The 16,695-nt window shown below is 39.6% G+C and overlaps 5 protein-coding genes across 5 annotated transcripts; 3 read left to right on the top strand and 2 right to left on the bottom strand.

The window, feature by feature from the left end:
- Window positions 1-669: 669 nt before the first annotated feature.
- BRETT_000339 (uncharacterized protein) lies at window positions 670-7,914 on the top strand (the record flags this gene model as incomplete). The annotated part of the gene is made up of 1 exon (XM_041278908.1): window positions 670-7,914. One exon carries the CDS (start codon window positions 670-672, stop codon window positions 7,912-7,914), a length of 7,245 nt encoding a protein of 2,414 aa, XP_041137122.1.
- A 101-nt stretch (window positions 7,915-8,015) lies between these two features.
- BRETT_000340 (uncharacterized protein) lies at window positions 8,016-11,048 on the bottom strand (the record flags this gene model as incomplete). The annotated part of the gene is made up of 1 exon (XM_041278909.1): window positions 8,016-11,048. The coding sequence occupies one exon, from the start codon at window positions 11,046-11,048 to the stop codon at window positions 8,016-8,018; it is 3,033 nt and encodes a 1,010-aa protein (XP_041137123.1).
- A 1,049-nt stretch (window positions 11,049-12,097) lies between these two features.
- YPT32 (Rab GTPase ypt32) lies at window positions 12,098-12,760 on the top strand (the record flags this gene model as incomplete). The annotated part of the gene is made up of 1 exon (XM_041278910.1): window positions 12,098-12,760. The coding sequence occupies one exon, from the start codon at window positions 12,098-12,100 to the stop codon at window positions 12,758-12,760; it is 663 nt and encodes a 220-aa protein (XP_041137124.1).
- Window positions 12,761-13,070: 310 nt separating this feature from the next.
- On the bottom strand, window positions 13,071-13,550 carry BRETT_000342 (uncharacterized protein; the record flags this gene model as incomplete). The annotated part of the gene is made up of 1 exon (XM_041278911.1): window positions 13,071-13,550. The coding sequence occupies one exon, from the start codon at window positions 13,548-13,550 to the stop codon at window positions 13,071-13,073; it is 480 nt and encodes a 159-aa protein (XP_041137125.1).
- Window positions 13,551-14,663: 1,113 nt separating this feature from the next.
- BRETT_000343 (uncharacterized protein) lies at window positions 14,664-16,562 on the top strand (the record flags this gene model as incomplete). The annotated part of the gene is made up of 1 exon (XM_041278912.1): window positions 14,664-16,562. The coding sequence occupies one exon, from the start codon at window positions 14,664-14,666 to the stop codon at window positions 16,560-16,562; it is 1,899 nt and encodes a 632-aa protein (XP_041137126.1).
- Between the last annotated feature and the right edge of the window lie 133 nt (window positions 16,563-16,695).

Here is a 16,695-nt window from a genome sequence, read left to right on the forward strand (position 1 = left end):
CGCTCCTGAACCTCATATACTTTTATTTAGAAGACCAAAGAAAAATTAATATGCGAGCGTTAACCCCTGTCGGTACATAGAAAGGGGAAAAATTTCGTCTTACGCATAGTGGGGGTTTTGATACCAACCAAACTAACAGAAAGTAAACGCAGATCCGACTTTTAAGATTCTGAAAACGCTTTTTAGAACACCCTTTCATTATCGGCTTTTTCAACGACACGTGGAATGAGTCGAATGTCATACTTGCTGCTCTGTTGATCACATATATAGATACATACCTTGGACCGTATTTTTTTTAATAACAAGGAGCCGCTTTTATAGTCAAACAGAGATAATGTGACCTATTTCTGACAAATAGGGTAAGATAAAATAAGTAAATCTTGGAGAAAATACCATACATGTGCATTGACCGGGAATCTTGGAAAATAGCGACGCCTGAAAAAAAAAAAAAAAAAAAAAAAGCTTCAAGGCGTCAAATGTAAATACCGAGTTTCGTGAATAGCAGGGCGGTACTTGACACATTAATAGTTAAACCTTACAGTGAAAATAGTAATCACACATTAGTTAAAATCAAAAGCAATTATCAAGAACAGATTCTGGAAAATTCTCATATCTTTTATTCATCCTTTACTGTTGTCTGAACACTTGATCACTCCTACTGCCTGAAAAATGGCTGACCAATCCCAGCAATTGCTTGGAGTGCTAGATGCTTTACTGGAGCAGACATCTAATGGCAAGGATCAGGACTCCAAATCACTGAATGCACTTCTTGGAACTGTTCTTCCGTCATATTGCGGGCGTAGCCTTGATCCTGAAGAAGTGAAGGTGGTGCTTAAGATTTTTCAAGCATTCAGGCTTTTACTTACTAGAAACCCATCTTTAATGATAGAAAATGAGACATATAAGAAGTTACTCTCAGAGATCAAGGTCTTTTATGATTCAATGAAATATCCAAAAGAGATCTCACGGGCTGCTAGTGCAACTTTAGTCCAGGCAATTGCTACTTCTTTCCCTGGTGGGAAACTCCGAAACAACAAATATTTGATCGCTATTCGGGATGATCTTCTAGAAACTCTTGAACGGAATCTTTCCACTTTACTTCGGAGCGTAGTTAACTCGAATAACAGCTCCGATACATCGAGGGATGGAAGTAAAGGTGAAGTGTTGTCATTAGCTGATTTAGCCAAGGCCAACGACAGAAAGCTATCTATTCTCAGTGTATCTGTATGGATACTTCAGGTGCTTCTGGATCAATCATTGGAAAACGTGTTTCTTCTACATTTGAAATATTCAATGCTATTGGATAATCTAGTACGGCGACTTTGGTTTTGCATGGACAATATTGTTATCAATTTGAATCTCAACACAGACGAAAACCAGAAATCAGAGTCACTTGTGGAAATTGATCCGTCGCAAACAACCATCCCATTAGTGAGTTCTAAAGTTGATCATCTATATTCCATTCTTCTTGCTTCAACAATAAGCCATGCCTATAACAATGAGGATGCCTCTTTGGCTCCATTAACCCTTGCAATAGCTCAGTGCAAGCAACTTCTTGGATGGCCATTATTAAAGAAGTTTCAATCATTACAAGTGACACTTGCTTCATCTATTTTGAAACTTTTGGTTAGGTGTGTTCGTACTGGCTGCAGCTCGTATTTTGTAAACAAAATGAGAAATCAACTCACCAGTTTTTCCTTAAGATACTTGGAAACAAAGGAGATTCACTCAGATCTTCAAACTGCAACATGTCTTCTTGTTGTGTTATGCTGCAGAGTATCGGGCTCTGTAGACACAGACTCGGGACATTTTGAAAGACTTCTTCAAAGAGCAGTTAAACCATTCGTGATTGCCAGACTTGAAAGTTTGAGGGAGTTTTCCCTACGCTCTCTTCATATCGGAACCGATGAACTTATGATAGATTACGCTCTCAAGTTAACTGATGGCACTAGTTTCATTTTTTTACTCGGAAAGTATTCACATCTCAATTTGTTAAAAGACGTGAAAGCCTCTGGGGATACGGTTACCAAGCAAAACACAAGGATCAGCTTGGCAAGATGGATTCATTTGCTAAATGTAAAGCTTACGAAAGACCCCAAGGTCATCTTATCATCGAATATTGGAAAGTTGTATCTTGCCAATGCTCTTGGAACATTTATCTGCATATTGCACGGCGATTATGACTTTTCGCATAACTGCTGCAGTAATTGTGATTCTTACATGCACCAGGAGTTCTACATAGATGGTCGAATACAGAAAGATAGACAGGCTATTGCTCTTGAACCGTCGGCTTCTTTGGTATATGGAATACTATTAAAATTCTTTATCGATGGTACAAATGCTGTTGATCCAATCATTTCAGTCACGGTTTTAAACTCTCTTATTAAGCTCTTTGGGACGTTTGCCGCTCCCGTATTGTCTAAAGAAGCATCTCTTTGGGCGTATATCCAAAAGTGCTTTGTAAGTGGGGTCCGTGAAATAAGGCTTCTATCTGTTAAGCTATTGCCTGTTCTGTTATATGACGCACCGGAAGATGTATATAACGAAAACTTTGATGCTATAATGGGACTGCTCAACTCTTTCAAGCCAACAAGGCAAAACCAATATTTATTTGAAGGTATTATTATGGCGTGGGGTGAATTGCTTATTATATCTAGATTGGATTCCCGTTTTTATGTGCTTCTCAATCCATTGATTCAGTTTATGGGTGACACCGATGAGTTTAGATCAAATTTGGCCTTACATGAGGTGAGAATAGTCGCATCAACTAAGAGGATGACTCCATGGAAGTTAGTTGAGCCGTTTATTCCATTAATTAGCTGCGATCTTATCAAAAAAAGAACAACAAATCCGGGGTTATTATCAACATTTTGTCAATGTATTAGAATGGATACAGTTGCATTCTTGTCTAGGACTCAGGAGTTTACAGTCCCTAGATTTATTCAGTACTTTGATGATGATCATATTGGATTTTTGGCTCGTAGTTTGAGAAAAACGAGAACTCAGTTGGTGCTTTCTAATATTGACAAAGTTCTTGCAATACTTCTTATATCGGAGCCAGAAGTTTCCCCGAAAAAAATCATGAACATACTTGGAATATACGTCCAGAAATACAAGGGTCTGGACTTACGATCTACGATATGCAACGTGAACATATTAAACCTTATATGGGAACTTCTTTGCCTATACAACTGTACAGATGATGTTCTGAAACGACTAAAATCTGCAATACTTTATATCTGCATTGAGCGTCATGGTGAGCCAACAGCAGATATATCAAAGGAACAAGAAGCCCAATTTTTTGATTCAGAGATGAGTTTCATGGTTTTAGGAATTGCGCAGCACTTTTCGGATATTATTCATAACAACAGAGGAAGCAAGCCTTTTCTCGAAAAAGTCCAAGCCATAAGAGCTGTGAGATGCCTTGCAGAAATATCACAAAGCTTTGAGACATGTCTTTCCCAAATTATGACATGTCTCCAAATAGCATTAGAATCTCCAGAGTTGCAGTATGAATGCTTAGAGTGCTTGAGCGTTTTAATCTCCCACCTAGGTTATTCCGAACTTTCAATAATACTGGACCTTATAATATCGTATCTGATTCAGAAGTATCCATCTTTCAATAAGCAGTGTCGTGAGATTTCTAAGAAAATACTGAGCGACATTTTTGGTAAGGATCCTTTATTTAATAAGGAGCACCCTTCGTATGTCTACTCTTTGGCATCTGCCCATGCTGACTTGAGTGACATAATCAACAAGGACAGCCATATAGCGAAGAATTTAAACGTTGGAGGAATTTTAAAAGAGTTTACCATTAGGTTGCAGTCCGAAAACAAATGGGTTCTTCTTCAGGTTTTGGAAGACCTAATGAAATTTTTGAAGGTGAGGCAGATGGATTTACAGAAATCCGATATCACTGATAGCAGATTTTCAGGGCGGTTTTCCTTGTTAATAGCCAATATCTTAAGGGCTTCAAATAGATTTTCTGGAAAGAGTATGGAAATAGCAAAACAATGCTCTTCTGTGTTGGGAATCATCGGTGCATTAGACTTTTCAAAGTTTGGCTCATTCTTTCAAAAAAGGAGGAAGAATCCTATATTGGCTACAAATCTCACAAAGAGGAAAGAGGTATTTGTGTTTTCTGCTTACTTATTCAACAACTACTTAGTGAAGTGCTTTGTTGCTTCTACAGATCCCCAGAAGCAACTTTTTCTTGCCTATGCAATGCAACAAATCCTCAAATATTTGAAGATTGATTATGAAAAGATAAATGAAGCGGCTTCGACGGAACAAATCTTTTGGTTATGGTTAAACAACTTATCACAGACCGTTTTGAGACCTTTGTTGAATTCAAAGTATCAAAAAAGTGCAGGAAAATGGAAAGAGCTAGATTATCCAACCTATAATAAAAAGAAGCAACACTCCAAGTGGCTGATCGATTTAACTGAGGATTTGTTACACGAGGCTTCTCATAATAGAAAAATGCCGGAAGCTGCCCGCAAAATATTTGGAATTTGCATAGATGTTGTCAGAGGCCAGGATTTAAGTATTTCCGAATTTCTTCTTCCATATGTTTCATTACTGTTGGTGGTTTATGGAGATAATAAGGTGTATGCAAACATAGAAACGGAAATCGATGCTGTTTTAAATGTCGATCCTGATGAGATGGTCAGCGATTCAAGTGTTGAAAGTCTAAAATCGTGTTACAGAACTGTCTTTTCCGTTATTGATTACTTTAGAGAATGGGTTGCAGAGCAAAAGAAGAAGAAAAGACACTCACAGACTGGAAGGATGTACGAGGAAAGCAAGAAAGTTGAGCAATTTTTAGCTAACATTCCACCAGAACTTCTTGCAAAGCGTACTGCTCAGTGTAATTCATATGAGCGTGCAATCTTTAATCTTGAACAAAGTTATCAGATGGATAAATTAAGCAAAAAGGATTTCTTTGGAACCATCAGACATATGTACTCAGCCATTGATGATTTGGATGCACTTCAAGGTGTTTTGAAGAAATTTTCAACAGATACACTTGATGATAAATTGCTTCAATTTCAATACAGTGAAGATTGGAAAATTACACACGAATCGCTTGCGGCAATTGCCGACTCAGATTATGACAAAAGTGCAATCAATCATTCTGCACGTATTACATCTCTTCTAAAAGCCCTTGATGATCATTGTGAGTATGGTAAGGTTTTGCTTGAATTGAGGAAATATGAGGATTTGATGATGAACAGTGATACTATCGACTCAAAAGAATTGTTTTTATGCGGACTCCAGTCTTCAATATTTACGGGAAAGCTTGATGAACTGTCGAAATGGGTTGGATACTCAGAAAAGACTACATCAATATTGTCTGCGGGTTCAGATTTATCTATATCTTATGAATTTGCCCAGGCGCTTCTTAGTCTACACGCAAATAACATTCCCGACTGTCAGAGTCATATTTCTAAGGCATCATCGAATCTAGGTATTGCACTTTCTGTTTCTAAAGGTATTTCACATACAAAGATATCGAACTACATGGTTCTCCTTCACTGCCTCTATGACTTTAGCATTATTGCATCAATTAAACCAGGACAGGCTCTTGAATCAAGTAAAAAACTTTTAGAGTACAGAGAGAGGAATGCGGTCAAAGATTTCAGAACACAGTGGAAAATACATTCGATAAAAAGAACCATAGAGATGCTTCATCCAGTTCCAGAAGTTCAAAAACAGTTGGGTGACACTTTGGTGAAGAGTTCACAGATTCTTCGTGAGGCAGGTAGACTAGATCTTGCAACCAAGAGTATTACGCATGCACTCACAATGGGAATGAACAATCCTACAGTTAACTTTGAATTTGCACAATTACTGTGGGCCCAAGGAGAACATAGGCAGGCTTTACAGATACTAAACACAGTTTTAGATCAGAACAAGAATCCAAAAATGCAATTAAAATATACACACTGGCTGGAGAGCTCTGGAAATGGAAGCTCAGATGAGATAGTAAATGGCTATAAATCTGCGGCTGCAGCAAAAAGTTTGGAAGAATGTGGTAGAGCGCATTATTACCTTGGAAGATATTACAACAAACTTCTTGATGCCCAGGCTATCGAGACACCAGGGCTTAAAAAGTTAGAAAAGGACTTCTATGGTGATTTGGAATACAAGGTGATCAAGGCATATATGCGTTCTGCATCCTTTTCGGATGAGTACTTATTTGAAGTTCTACCCAAGGCTGTTACAATTTGGTTGGACTATATGTCAAAGTACAGAGACACCAAGCTTTTGAGATCCTATTCAACCGAGATAATTATGGCCAAACGGAAAGACAACTACAGTAGTATATTGAAGTTTATTAATGCCTGTGTGAAGGGAGAAATTGATACTTACAAATGGTATACCGTTTTGTCGCAGCTTATTTCGCGTATGGTTCATGGCGACCACAAGACAGAGAACTTGATCCTAAATATCATTCTGGAACTTGCCAAGAAGTATCCGGAAGTCATACTGTACTCTGTGTATTCACAAGTCCAATCCAACTCACCTGAGCGGACCAGAAGAGGAAAGCAGCTTTTTAATGCACTTGAGAACGGTGGAAATAAAGAGTTATCGGTTCATGTACATGAGGCTTATGAGCTTTTGGAAGGATTCAAAGGTTTATGCCAGGCAAAACCATCCAGAGCTCTTCGTGGAAAGTTGAACCTTTGGGATGATTTACATTTTTCATTCAAAAGAGACACTGAATGTCATTCCCTTGCACTTCCAATCAGGCGTAATTTCGACCAGCTACACTCCCCTGTGACATCCGTCGAGCAAGGCTCGGTTGTGCATCACAGACAAATGAAGTTTGTGACATTCTTTAAGTTTGAAAAAAATGTAACCATTGTTGACTCGATGCAGAAGCCAAGGCGGATTTATGTTATTGGAACAGACTTGAAAATGTACAGCATATTGTGCAAGCCAAACGATGATTTGCGGAAGGATGGAAAGCTAATGGAGTTTGCTACAGTTATGGACAGGCTTTTGCAGAATGACTTTGAATCAGAAAAACGCAACTTGTCTATTACATCGTATGCGGTTGTGCCGCTCAATGAGAGCATGGGACTGATTGAGATGGTTGATAATGTGAGGACGATTCGAGACATCATGCTCGCCTATCTTCAGTTACAAGGGCGCAGGTTCGACTTCGGGAAAGTGAAAAGTTTACTTGGAGACCCATTCATGGCCTTGGAGGATAAGCTGCGCAATTTCAAGAAGCTCAAGGAGATGTATCAACCTGTCTTACAGATCTGGTTTGCCGACCGATTCCCAAATCCGGTCAACTGGTATGAGGCTCGTAACAGATACACTAGATCGTGTGCCGTTATGTCAATTGTGGGCTACTTGTTAGGTATGGGTGACCGTCACGGGGATAACATACTATTGAACGAACTTACGGGACAAATTTTACATGTTGATTTTGACTGTCTTTTTGATAAAGGCAAGAAGCTTCGTGTTCCGGAACGAGTTCCGTTTAGACTGACGCAGAATATGACTGCTGCCATGGGTGTAAACGGGTATGAAGGTACATTTAGGAGGACCTGTGAAGTCACAATGAGACTTATAAGACAGAATGAAAACACACTCATGAATATATTGGAGACGTTTCTCTATGACCCGATTCTAGACTGGAAGAAGTCCTCGAAGAAGCGTAAACCAGGCGAGCATAATGCAGGTGCAGGTAATGCCAAATTGCAGCCCCAGGTTGCGATGAATACCATTCGTAGAAAGATTAAAGGTATTCTTGATCCGAGGGATTTGGATACCGGTGCAAAGGATAGTGGAGGACTCTCTGTTTCAGTTAATGCCCAGGTAGAGGCAGTGATACAGCAGGCAACGTCAGAGGAAAATCTTGCACAAATGTATGTCGGATGGATGCCGTTCTTATAGTGATATATATAGCTAACGATTTCACGAAACAAAATACAAACAGTAAAATTATAGATACAGCTAACAGTATAGAAGACATACGCATACGTATGAACAGCAAATCAATCATCATAGATATCGTTGGAATCCTCAGTGTCCTCGTCAAAGTCATCATCATCATCTTCAGCGGCATCGGACAGATCAGGGTCATCTTGCTGATCATCATCAAATTCCTCATCATCGTCATCTTCCGGCTCTGTATCCGTAGGAGTAAAGTCCGAAGCAGCATCACTCTCGTTATCCTCACTTTCAGAGTCGCTATCACTGGCAAGGAAGGACCAACCTCCGTCGACAAAGAATTGGTAAGGGTCTGCCTGAATAGTCTTCATGATGGTTGGCCAGTTCAAGTTAACAGCACCCTCGCTGAATGGAATATCAACGTCTGTAAGCCATGCCTTGACATCTTCAAGAGACTCCATAGGAATGGTGGAAACATGAACCACGGACTTGTTGAGATCCTTGAACACAAACACCAGATCGAAGTTCTTGAGGCCAAACTGGACTCTCTCAAGGTGTGCAATTTCCACCTCCTCTAGGGTGATAACCAAGAACGGAAGATCAACCAATTGCACGAGGCAATCTCTTGTCGGAATACACAAAACGGCAGATCTCGATGGAACACCTTGGAATCCAAGCTCCCGGAAGGGAACATCAAGATCAACCACACCATGTGAGGCATCTGCAATGTGCTCTGCAAACTTTTTAAACTCTCTGTCAAGAGCTGCACGTCTTCTACGCTCTTCCTGCTCCTGCTCCAACTCATCCTCATCTCCGTATCTGTATTTTCTTCTCCGTCCGCCAGTCTCGTCAATCGAAGCATCCGTGGCCTCCCGATAAAACTGCACATTGTACGTCTTCTTTTTACCAATCATGAGAGGAGTCTTCAAGTTGCAGTGGATGATCACAAGCAACTCACCCTTGCACGACTGGAAAAAGAGGTGCTTAATGTTCGAGAAAAGAACATCCACCCTCTGGTCTCCTCTTCCAAACGACTGGTACCTAATACCATTCTGGTGGATCGAAACATAACCGGCAGATCTTTTGGAATCAGGTGTAGGCCGGATATACACGTTATCCAATCTTCTTGGACGTCCGATCTCGATCAAAGATGCCTGTGTGACAACATCAGCCATCTCCTTTTTTTCTGTGTCTCTTTTCACAGCTTCTTTCTTCATTTCCGCAATCCTCTTCAGAACCTCTGTCATCCTTGCACCATCCTTGGATCTGAATGTCAGACTTCTGATGAACTGTTTATCGTCACCTGGCTCGTAAGGTAGCTCCGTACGGCGAGAGGACGATAAACCTGGAAAGTTGAAGTTAAGTCTCAACAGGGTGTATTCTCCCTCCTCGCTCTTCGATCCATTCTTGTACGCATTAATGTGGAAAGGAACTGGCCGTCCACTTATGGGAAGAATGATAGTTTGGTTCTTGGAATCGATGTGAATCTTCAAGTCTCGCACGTTATTCGGAATCTGGGTTTCCCGAACATACGACTCGTACTTCTTGAACACAACTTTATCCTCAGGTCCGGCGTTTGCATCCTCCGGTTTGAATCTCTCCAGACCTTCCTTCTGTCTTCTTTCATGTAGCTCCTTCTGTATTTCTTTCTGGATTTGTAGTTGCTCCTCCTCCGAACTTTTCTGCTCAGCCCTCATTTTTGCTCTCATAACACGACTGCTTGCCATGCTGCTGTATTTGCCATCATTCCGACGCTTAGCCTCACCCTTCACCCTGACACCATTCTCTTGCTTCACGGGTTTCGCACCTGATTCTTCCTCACCATCAGTCTCGAAATAAAACGAGACATCCTTTCTCAAGCGAGGAGAGTCCGTCAAAATGATTGGCTCCTCACCAGTGACACGAATGGTGTCTGCAATCATCAAACCGTAATCGCCATACTTGTCATCGTGGAGATCGTGCAATCCTAAGACAAGATTCACAACCGAGCCTTCGTTAATACGGCGGCCATTCTTTGGACTGATCACACCGTTTGAATCTCTGAAGTCAATACCGATTAGCGAACCCATGTTCTTGACAAAATGATCATCAAGGTCCGGTCTCTCCTTCTTAATGTAATCGGTGATCCGTTTGTAGATCTCACTGGCAATAGCACCATCACGCATCATTCCAAACGTTCTGCTTTGCAACCGTAGCAAGAACTCGTAGTTCTTTTCCATGTCCTTAGAAGGTGCAATCAAAAACGAACGTGTGACGTTGGAACAGTAACTCTTGTACCGCATACCCAGTGAGGACATAATAACGTGACCTCCCAACTTATCGTTGTTCGATTCCACAGAAAACTTCAACTGATACTTGCCGTTACTCTGTACAATGGGCTTGTAGCACCAATCCAAGTTGTTGAGGTCAAAGTTTGCACCAAGACGCTTCATTGCCCTGTCTGTTTCCATCCTTTGGAAAAATTTCGTGTCATCAATCTTATTCTCGACACGATCCACCAACTGGGAGTTGGTGACATTAAGATCCTCATCTACTATCTTACTCATTTCATCTGTGAAGTAAGTCATCATGTTGGTAGAGGCACGTGAGGCGATACGCAAACTACGCTGCTCTTCCTCATCCTTCAGTTCCAAAGTCTTGGAAACGCCAATTGAGGCATCCACCAAGTCAAACTGTGCTTTAGCCTCATCCCAAATGGGTTGCCACTCGTCCATAAACTTGCCCTTGTAGTTATCACGAGGCAAGATTCCAACTTTCTTGCCGTTCTCCTGTATTTGCTCGAGAAATTCATGGAATAACTTCTTGTTGTGCTCAGGATCTTTATTTCTTCCCAATATCTTCATGGTATAACTGCCGTTTGGACTTGACTTCAACGGGTTCAGATACCTCGCCTTACCAACAGATGTAACCACAATAACCTTCTTGGCAGTTATATAAATACCAGTTGCAGGGAACTCATATCCCAAAAGCCAGGTATGTAGGATGGTGGATTTCTGATATGGATTGTAATCATCACTCGATCCAACCATTATCAAAAGACCATTGACAGACCGGAAGTACTCTGAAGTCGAAATATTCTTCTGCAAAAGATGCAACCTCCTTCTGAAGGTTGCCTGATCAATTTTAACCTCAGTCATGCTAGTTTTAACCCTTTACTGATGGGCAAATAAATGATACCGGTAAAACAATTAAAAAGGTCCACGTTTCTTAGTTTCCCAATGTATAATTTCACTAGCCAGTACACAAATCAGCGTTACTGTCTGACAATGCAAAATGTGAAGAGGCAGATATTCAAAATATGTGCTCAATCACCAAGTGAAAGATTTACGTGTACGAAACAGAAGGAAAAACCTACTGATCAAAGCATATAGAACAGTTTGAGCAAGTGGTGGTTAAGTGGCTATAGGTAGCTAGGCGTCGCGAAAAATTGGATACGTTAAAAAAAAAAGGGAGAGAAAAAATTAACCCGGGTGAAGAAAGAAGCACATAATATTTCTTTAGGAGACGCGTGAAATAGTACAAATTATATGAGTTGCCTGCATCGCATGGATGTTAACATATTTCAAAGGAAAGAGAAGATAAACGTGTTATGTGATTAAGACATTGAAATATTATTCTAGGAGACCACAAAAAATCAGTACGCTGATCAGACAAATGCTAACATATATTTGAATGGGGTATTAATAGAATACGTGTAGTGAAAACATGCGTATAGAGAATGCTAAAAAATAGGCAATATTATGTATGGAGGAGCTTAAAGATGCGGTTCTCTAATAATGCGGTCTAGATACTAAGCTAGAACTGAAATTTGGTGGGGAGTGAATGATTTCAAACAAGTACCAAAATTTCGTATACAAAAATGTAAGCGAGCCATTTAATGCCCAATAGTCGATAGAAGTACATGTATACATAGGAGGGAGAAATTTTATTTATGCTTAGAGTAAGAAACCAAGCGCGAAGCAAGAAAAAAATAAATAAGGAGAAAAAAAAAAATAAAAAAAACCCATCTTGCGAAGGATGTAGAGATCATTCGTATCAGTCCAACTACAGGAACATTCTATCTGAGAACATTCAATTTAAAAATTCAAGCGACGACTTCAAAGAAAGCATCACTGCCAAACATTATTTGCTCTTATTTACCAGCACATTATCATTAGTACGATCTGATCTCAAACAATTAGTAACTATGGCTGATACCGCAGACGACTACTCGTATGACTACGAGTATCTTTTCAAAATTGTCTTGATTGGAGATTCCAGTGTTGGAAAGACCAACCTCCTTTCGCGATTCACCAGAGATGAGTTCAATCCAGACTCAAGAGCCACTATCGGAGTTGAATTTGCAACTAGGACACTCGAGATAAACGGTAAACGAATTAAAGCACAAATATGGGATACTGCTGGACAAGAGCGGTACAGAGCAATTACAGCAGCCTATTATAGAGGAGCTGTTGGTGCCTTGGTTGTCTATGATATCTCGAATTCGGATTCATACGAATCTGTGTCCAGATGGCTTAAGGAAATGAAAGAACATGCAGATGCAAATATTGTCATTGCCTTAGTTGGAAATAAATCTGATTTGGAACACCTGAGGGCAGTTCCAACAGAAGAGGCAAGAAACTTTGCTGCTGAACATAATTTGCTATTTACTGAGGCTTCTGCCTTAAATGCCGACAATGTCGAGTTCACGTTCCACCAGTTAATCAAGAGTATATACGATATGGTCTCGAAGAGAAAATTCGACATGGATGAAAATGGAGTTGCGAACAAGGATCTCAATAGCAAGACAATCACACTCACGCCGGCACCTAAGGATAAGAAGGTTTCCAAGAACTCGAATTGCTGCTAAACATTCGTGTTCCATTCCCCAAATCTCCACTTTGTACATCTCGTGTGCATCTTAAGTTCATCGTCGTTCTAATCTCTCATTATTTCTCCATCCGGGAAGAATTTCATCCGAACCTCTCAAATATATGCAACTTAATCCTCTTTTTCTCTCTAATTGTCGCATTCCGTATAATGCTAGTATGGCAGTAGTTTTAATCAAAAGTATAAAAAAGTATACATTTCCTCCTCCTTGTGTCTTCTTGTTTGTCATTATTAATACTAGTACTTAGAGGAAACAAAAACATATCATCCTCATACCAGGATGGCACCTACTATTTTTCATTCAGCACGAAATCTTCATCCTCATCCTCATCTTCATCTTCAAGAGCCGTATCTTTACTGATCGCTGCACTCACTTTACTATAGTCAACAACCTTACCCCTCGTTCTTCTACCGGTGATTATGTTCGAAGTATCAATTTCAGCAAGATCATCTTTCACATCGTCATCAATGATCAATTTATCGTCCGTCACATCATCTTCTGGTTTTTCATCATCTTCCTCTTGCTCATCCTCCTCGTTTTCATTATCAGATGGCATGTCTCTATATTTACTTCTGTGGTGTCTCCTCTTCTTCTTGTATTTCTTCTTCACTGGCTCCGTGCTATTATTCACTGACTTCTCTGAAGTTTCCTTCTTCTCAGTCTTTTCTCCTTCCTCTAACTTTCTTTTGGTAGATGTGGCCACATTCTCCACAGGATGCGTTTCTTTTGAGCCAGCTTCCGTGCTTTCTTTGGTTTCCTTATCACTCATCTTAATCCAAAAGCCAGAAAATCAAATAAAGTATAACATTTGTTCAATGCACAGTTAATGCTTTTCTGCTTTCAACTAAGAGCACAATCCTTATTAACACTTCTATAACCAGGCTTTTATTCTTCGCGTCATTCGCGGAGCCGAATATTATTTTTTTTGTTCTGCGCTTCTTCTATATGTACGGATGTTCTTCTTATTATTTTGATCTCGAGCTTTTTTCTTCTAAATATCTCCTTGCTGAAAATCACGCTACTCCTCTATTTATTATTATCTTGATCATTGGTCGTTTTCGGCCGCTTTCTAAATTTATGTGATCATGCGATCTTATGATCATAAACCATAACGTTTAATCACAAAAAATTAATGCTGGGGCTGCCCATTTTGCCGTAAATTATGCTTTTTAATTTAAATTGTGTGTCTCTTTGAAAGCACACCTTATTTTAATGCCAGATGATTGCCGGGGGAAGGATGGTGTCAGAAGTCTCGGCTATAAAAATTTGAATGTCATAATAATGTTCTCATGCCGAATCCTCGTAGAAACCGGTAAGTTTGTGGTTGAGTATATAGTTGATATCATATAGGTGAGTGTTCTATTTTTTTTTTCTTTTTTTTTGGCTTGATTATTTTTATTTATTCTTTCCATCTTGCGAACAAAAAGGGAAACAACAAAAAAAAAGTAAATAAAATCAAAGAGGGAAATTGGATTGGGTTGGATTGGATTGGATCGCATTGAGTGTAGACATACAATAAACAGTATTTCACACTTAAAAAAAAAAAAAAAGATAGACGTTTTTCATATTCCTTACTGTTCTTTCCTCTACAAATCATTCAAAACAGGAAAATCCATAATTCAGGAAGTTCACATCTGTCCCAGTGCATACCCCTTGAGGTTTCTTTCATATTCCTAAAAGCCGATAGCCGTTTCCGCTAGCATATTTCAGGCTTTCCCCAGATTTTTGCAAAATAATCATTTGCGTTCAAGGTGGGTTTTCGAAGTACATATTACTTAATATTATCTCTAATTTAATAGTTAGAATAGAAGACAAGCAAGACTTAGATATATCTACACAGTTAACAGTGTGTCTACCTTTCGGCATAATCCGTATATAGACTATGTCAGGCGATGTTTTACCATATTCAGATCCTTTGTTGGAACTTTTGAAGGATCCATACCTCAATAAGGAAAAAGATAAAGCTCAAGTGCTTGTTAAATATATAGAAAAAATAAAGGACTCGACATTAAAGGCATGGTGTATCGAGGCATTTGAAATTCTTCGTGATTTGGAGAAGATAGAAGTGAAAATTAACAATTGGGAGTTTCAGACTTTGGATTTTAACATTTCTGTAGATTCAGTGATGCTTAATGAGCAGGACGTGAAAAGAAGAAAATTTAACTTGCAGGTGGCGAAAAGAGTTGCCAGACACTGTTTAGACTTTCATAAAATTCTAGGTCGGCTTGGAGTGGAAATAGATGAACTCAGCTCTTTTTCAAAAAGACTAAGTCCGCTTCAAAAAATCAGTGATCCCGGAACGATTCTCACGGAGCTAAATTTAAGGGTTATAAAGATCCAAAGTGTGTTGGCAGATCAGATTTCAATTCATTATTCCCGAGCTCGATTGGTCAATATCGGAATCAGTCTGGAGGATCTTGTTCATAGTAATGAGGACGATTCGGAAACTAAAGGTGGCATCAACAATGATACTTTAAGAAATTACAAGCAGTTTGTGAACAATTTACTACAGCAATTGAATGCAACAGTCCGTTCTGGAGATACTATAGGAGCCATGGAATGTATCTCTATTGTTAACGACGTGGAGAAAATGTTCAATTCTATGAAAGCACAGCGTGAACAGCAGAGGCAAAAGAAAATTCTAGATAGACAAGAGGAGGAGCGTAAAACACGGCAAACTGAAAGAGATAGAGCACACCAAATAAAGGAGGATGAACTTAGAGAGGATTTAAAGAGAGAACAACAGAAAAGAAAGTATAACGTGGAATCAGAGTTTAAGCAGGCTGCAAGGTCACAGGGCATTCCGTCCCCACCTAATTCATCCAATGTTGGAAAACATGCAAGACACGTCTCCGGTTTTTCCAGTGGAAACGAATCCATCGATTCGGATGAAGATATTGACATGAGCGAAGCCGACTCAACACTATCATCTTTCGATGTCGATGGAAGAAGAAAGAGACGGATGAACAATGATAACATTCCAGTGAACTTAGAAGATACTATACTTCATAGAACGACACTCACAGAAAAACTCCCGGATCTTCTGTCAGCATTTGATGAAGCGAAGGCTGCGGAATCTGGATTAAAAAAGGTGGTTTCCAAAGCTGCGTCTGGTAATAAGAGCATGCAAACGCAAACGGTATCCATGAAATCTGAAGAAAAGGATAACAGTGAATCGAACAATACATCGGGAGAAAGTACAAGGAACGAAAAAGGACAATTAGATTCCGAAGATGCACAGAAAGTATACACGGAGAGTATTCCTCGTCCATTACCAGGGCCATCCATCTTAAAGGCATTTTTCCAGCCAGTGATTAAGAAGCCGATCTTCATTGATTCAAATATGCAGAGCCATCCTCTTGATGGAAGTGTGCTTCAACTACAATCATTGGGTAGAAAGCGCGTGAAAAGATTGACAGGTGCTGATGTTCAAAAAAGATTACTAAAATACAAAAAGGATGAGCAACTTAAGGAATTGACGTTATCGACAAAAAAGTTGACTTCGATCCAGGTGGGCTCTGGGAGAGTAAAAGAGACCGTGAAAGAGATCGAGCAACAGTTGCCTCGTTCACCAACATCACCTACAGAAAATTCTGATCAAGATACTTCGAAAAATGAAGCTGATACATCTAATGTTAAAAGTAATCCTGTGAAAAATGTGACTGGACCTGCAGTACCGGACGGGAGTAATCTGCCTGATATCCAATTTCCTGTGTTTAATATGAACAATGATGATACCATGGTAAGCGAGGAAAGTAGTATGGATGACTCCGTTGACTAGACGAAGCTAGCAATTTATCTTCACGCAGAACTTGAATCTTAATCTATAGAACCAGAATATATTTCTAATGTCGAATGTTCTCCTGCAAGGAGTAACGTAGTTCAATTTAATATAGCATTCAGACCTTTATTGA

Source organism: Brettanomyces bruxellensis, chromosome 8 (assembly GCF_011074885.1).
Source record: "Brettanomyces bruxellensis chromosome 8, complete sequence".
NCBI classification, from domain to species: domain Eukaryota; kingdom Fungi; phylum Ascomycota; class Pichiomycetes; order Pichiales; family Pichiaceae; genus Brettanomyces; species Brettanomyces bruxellensis.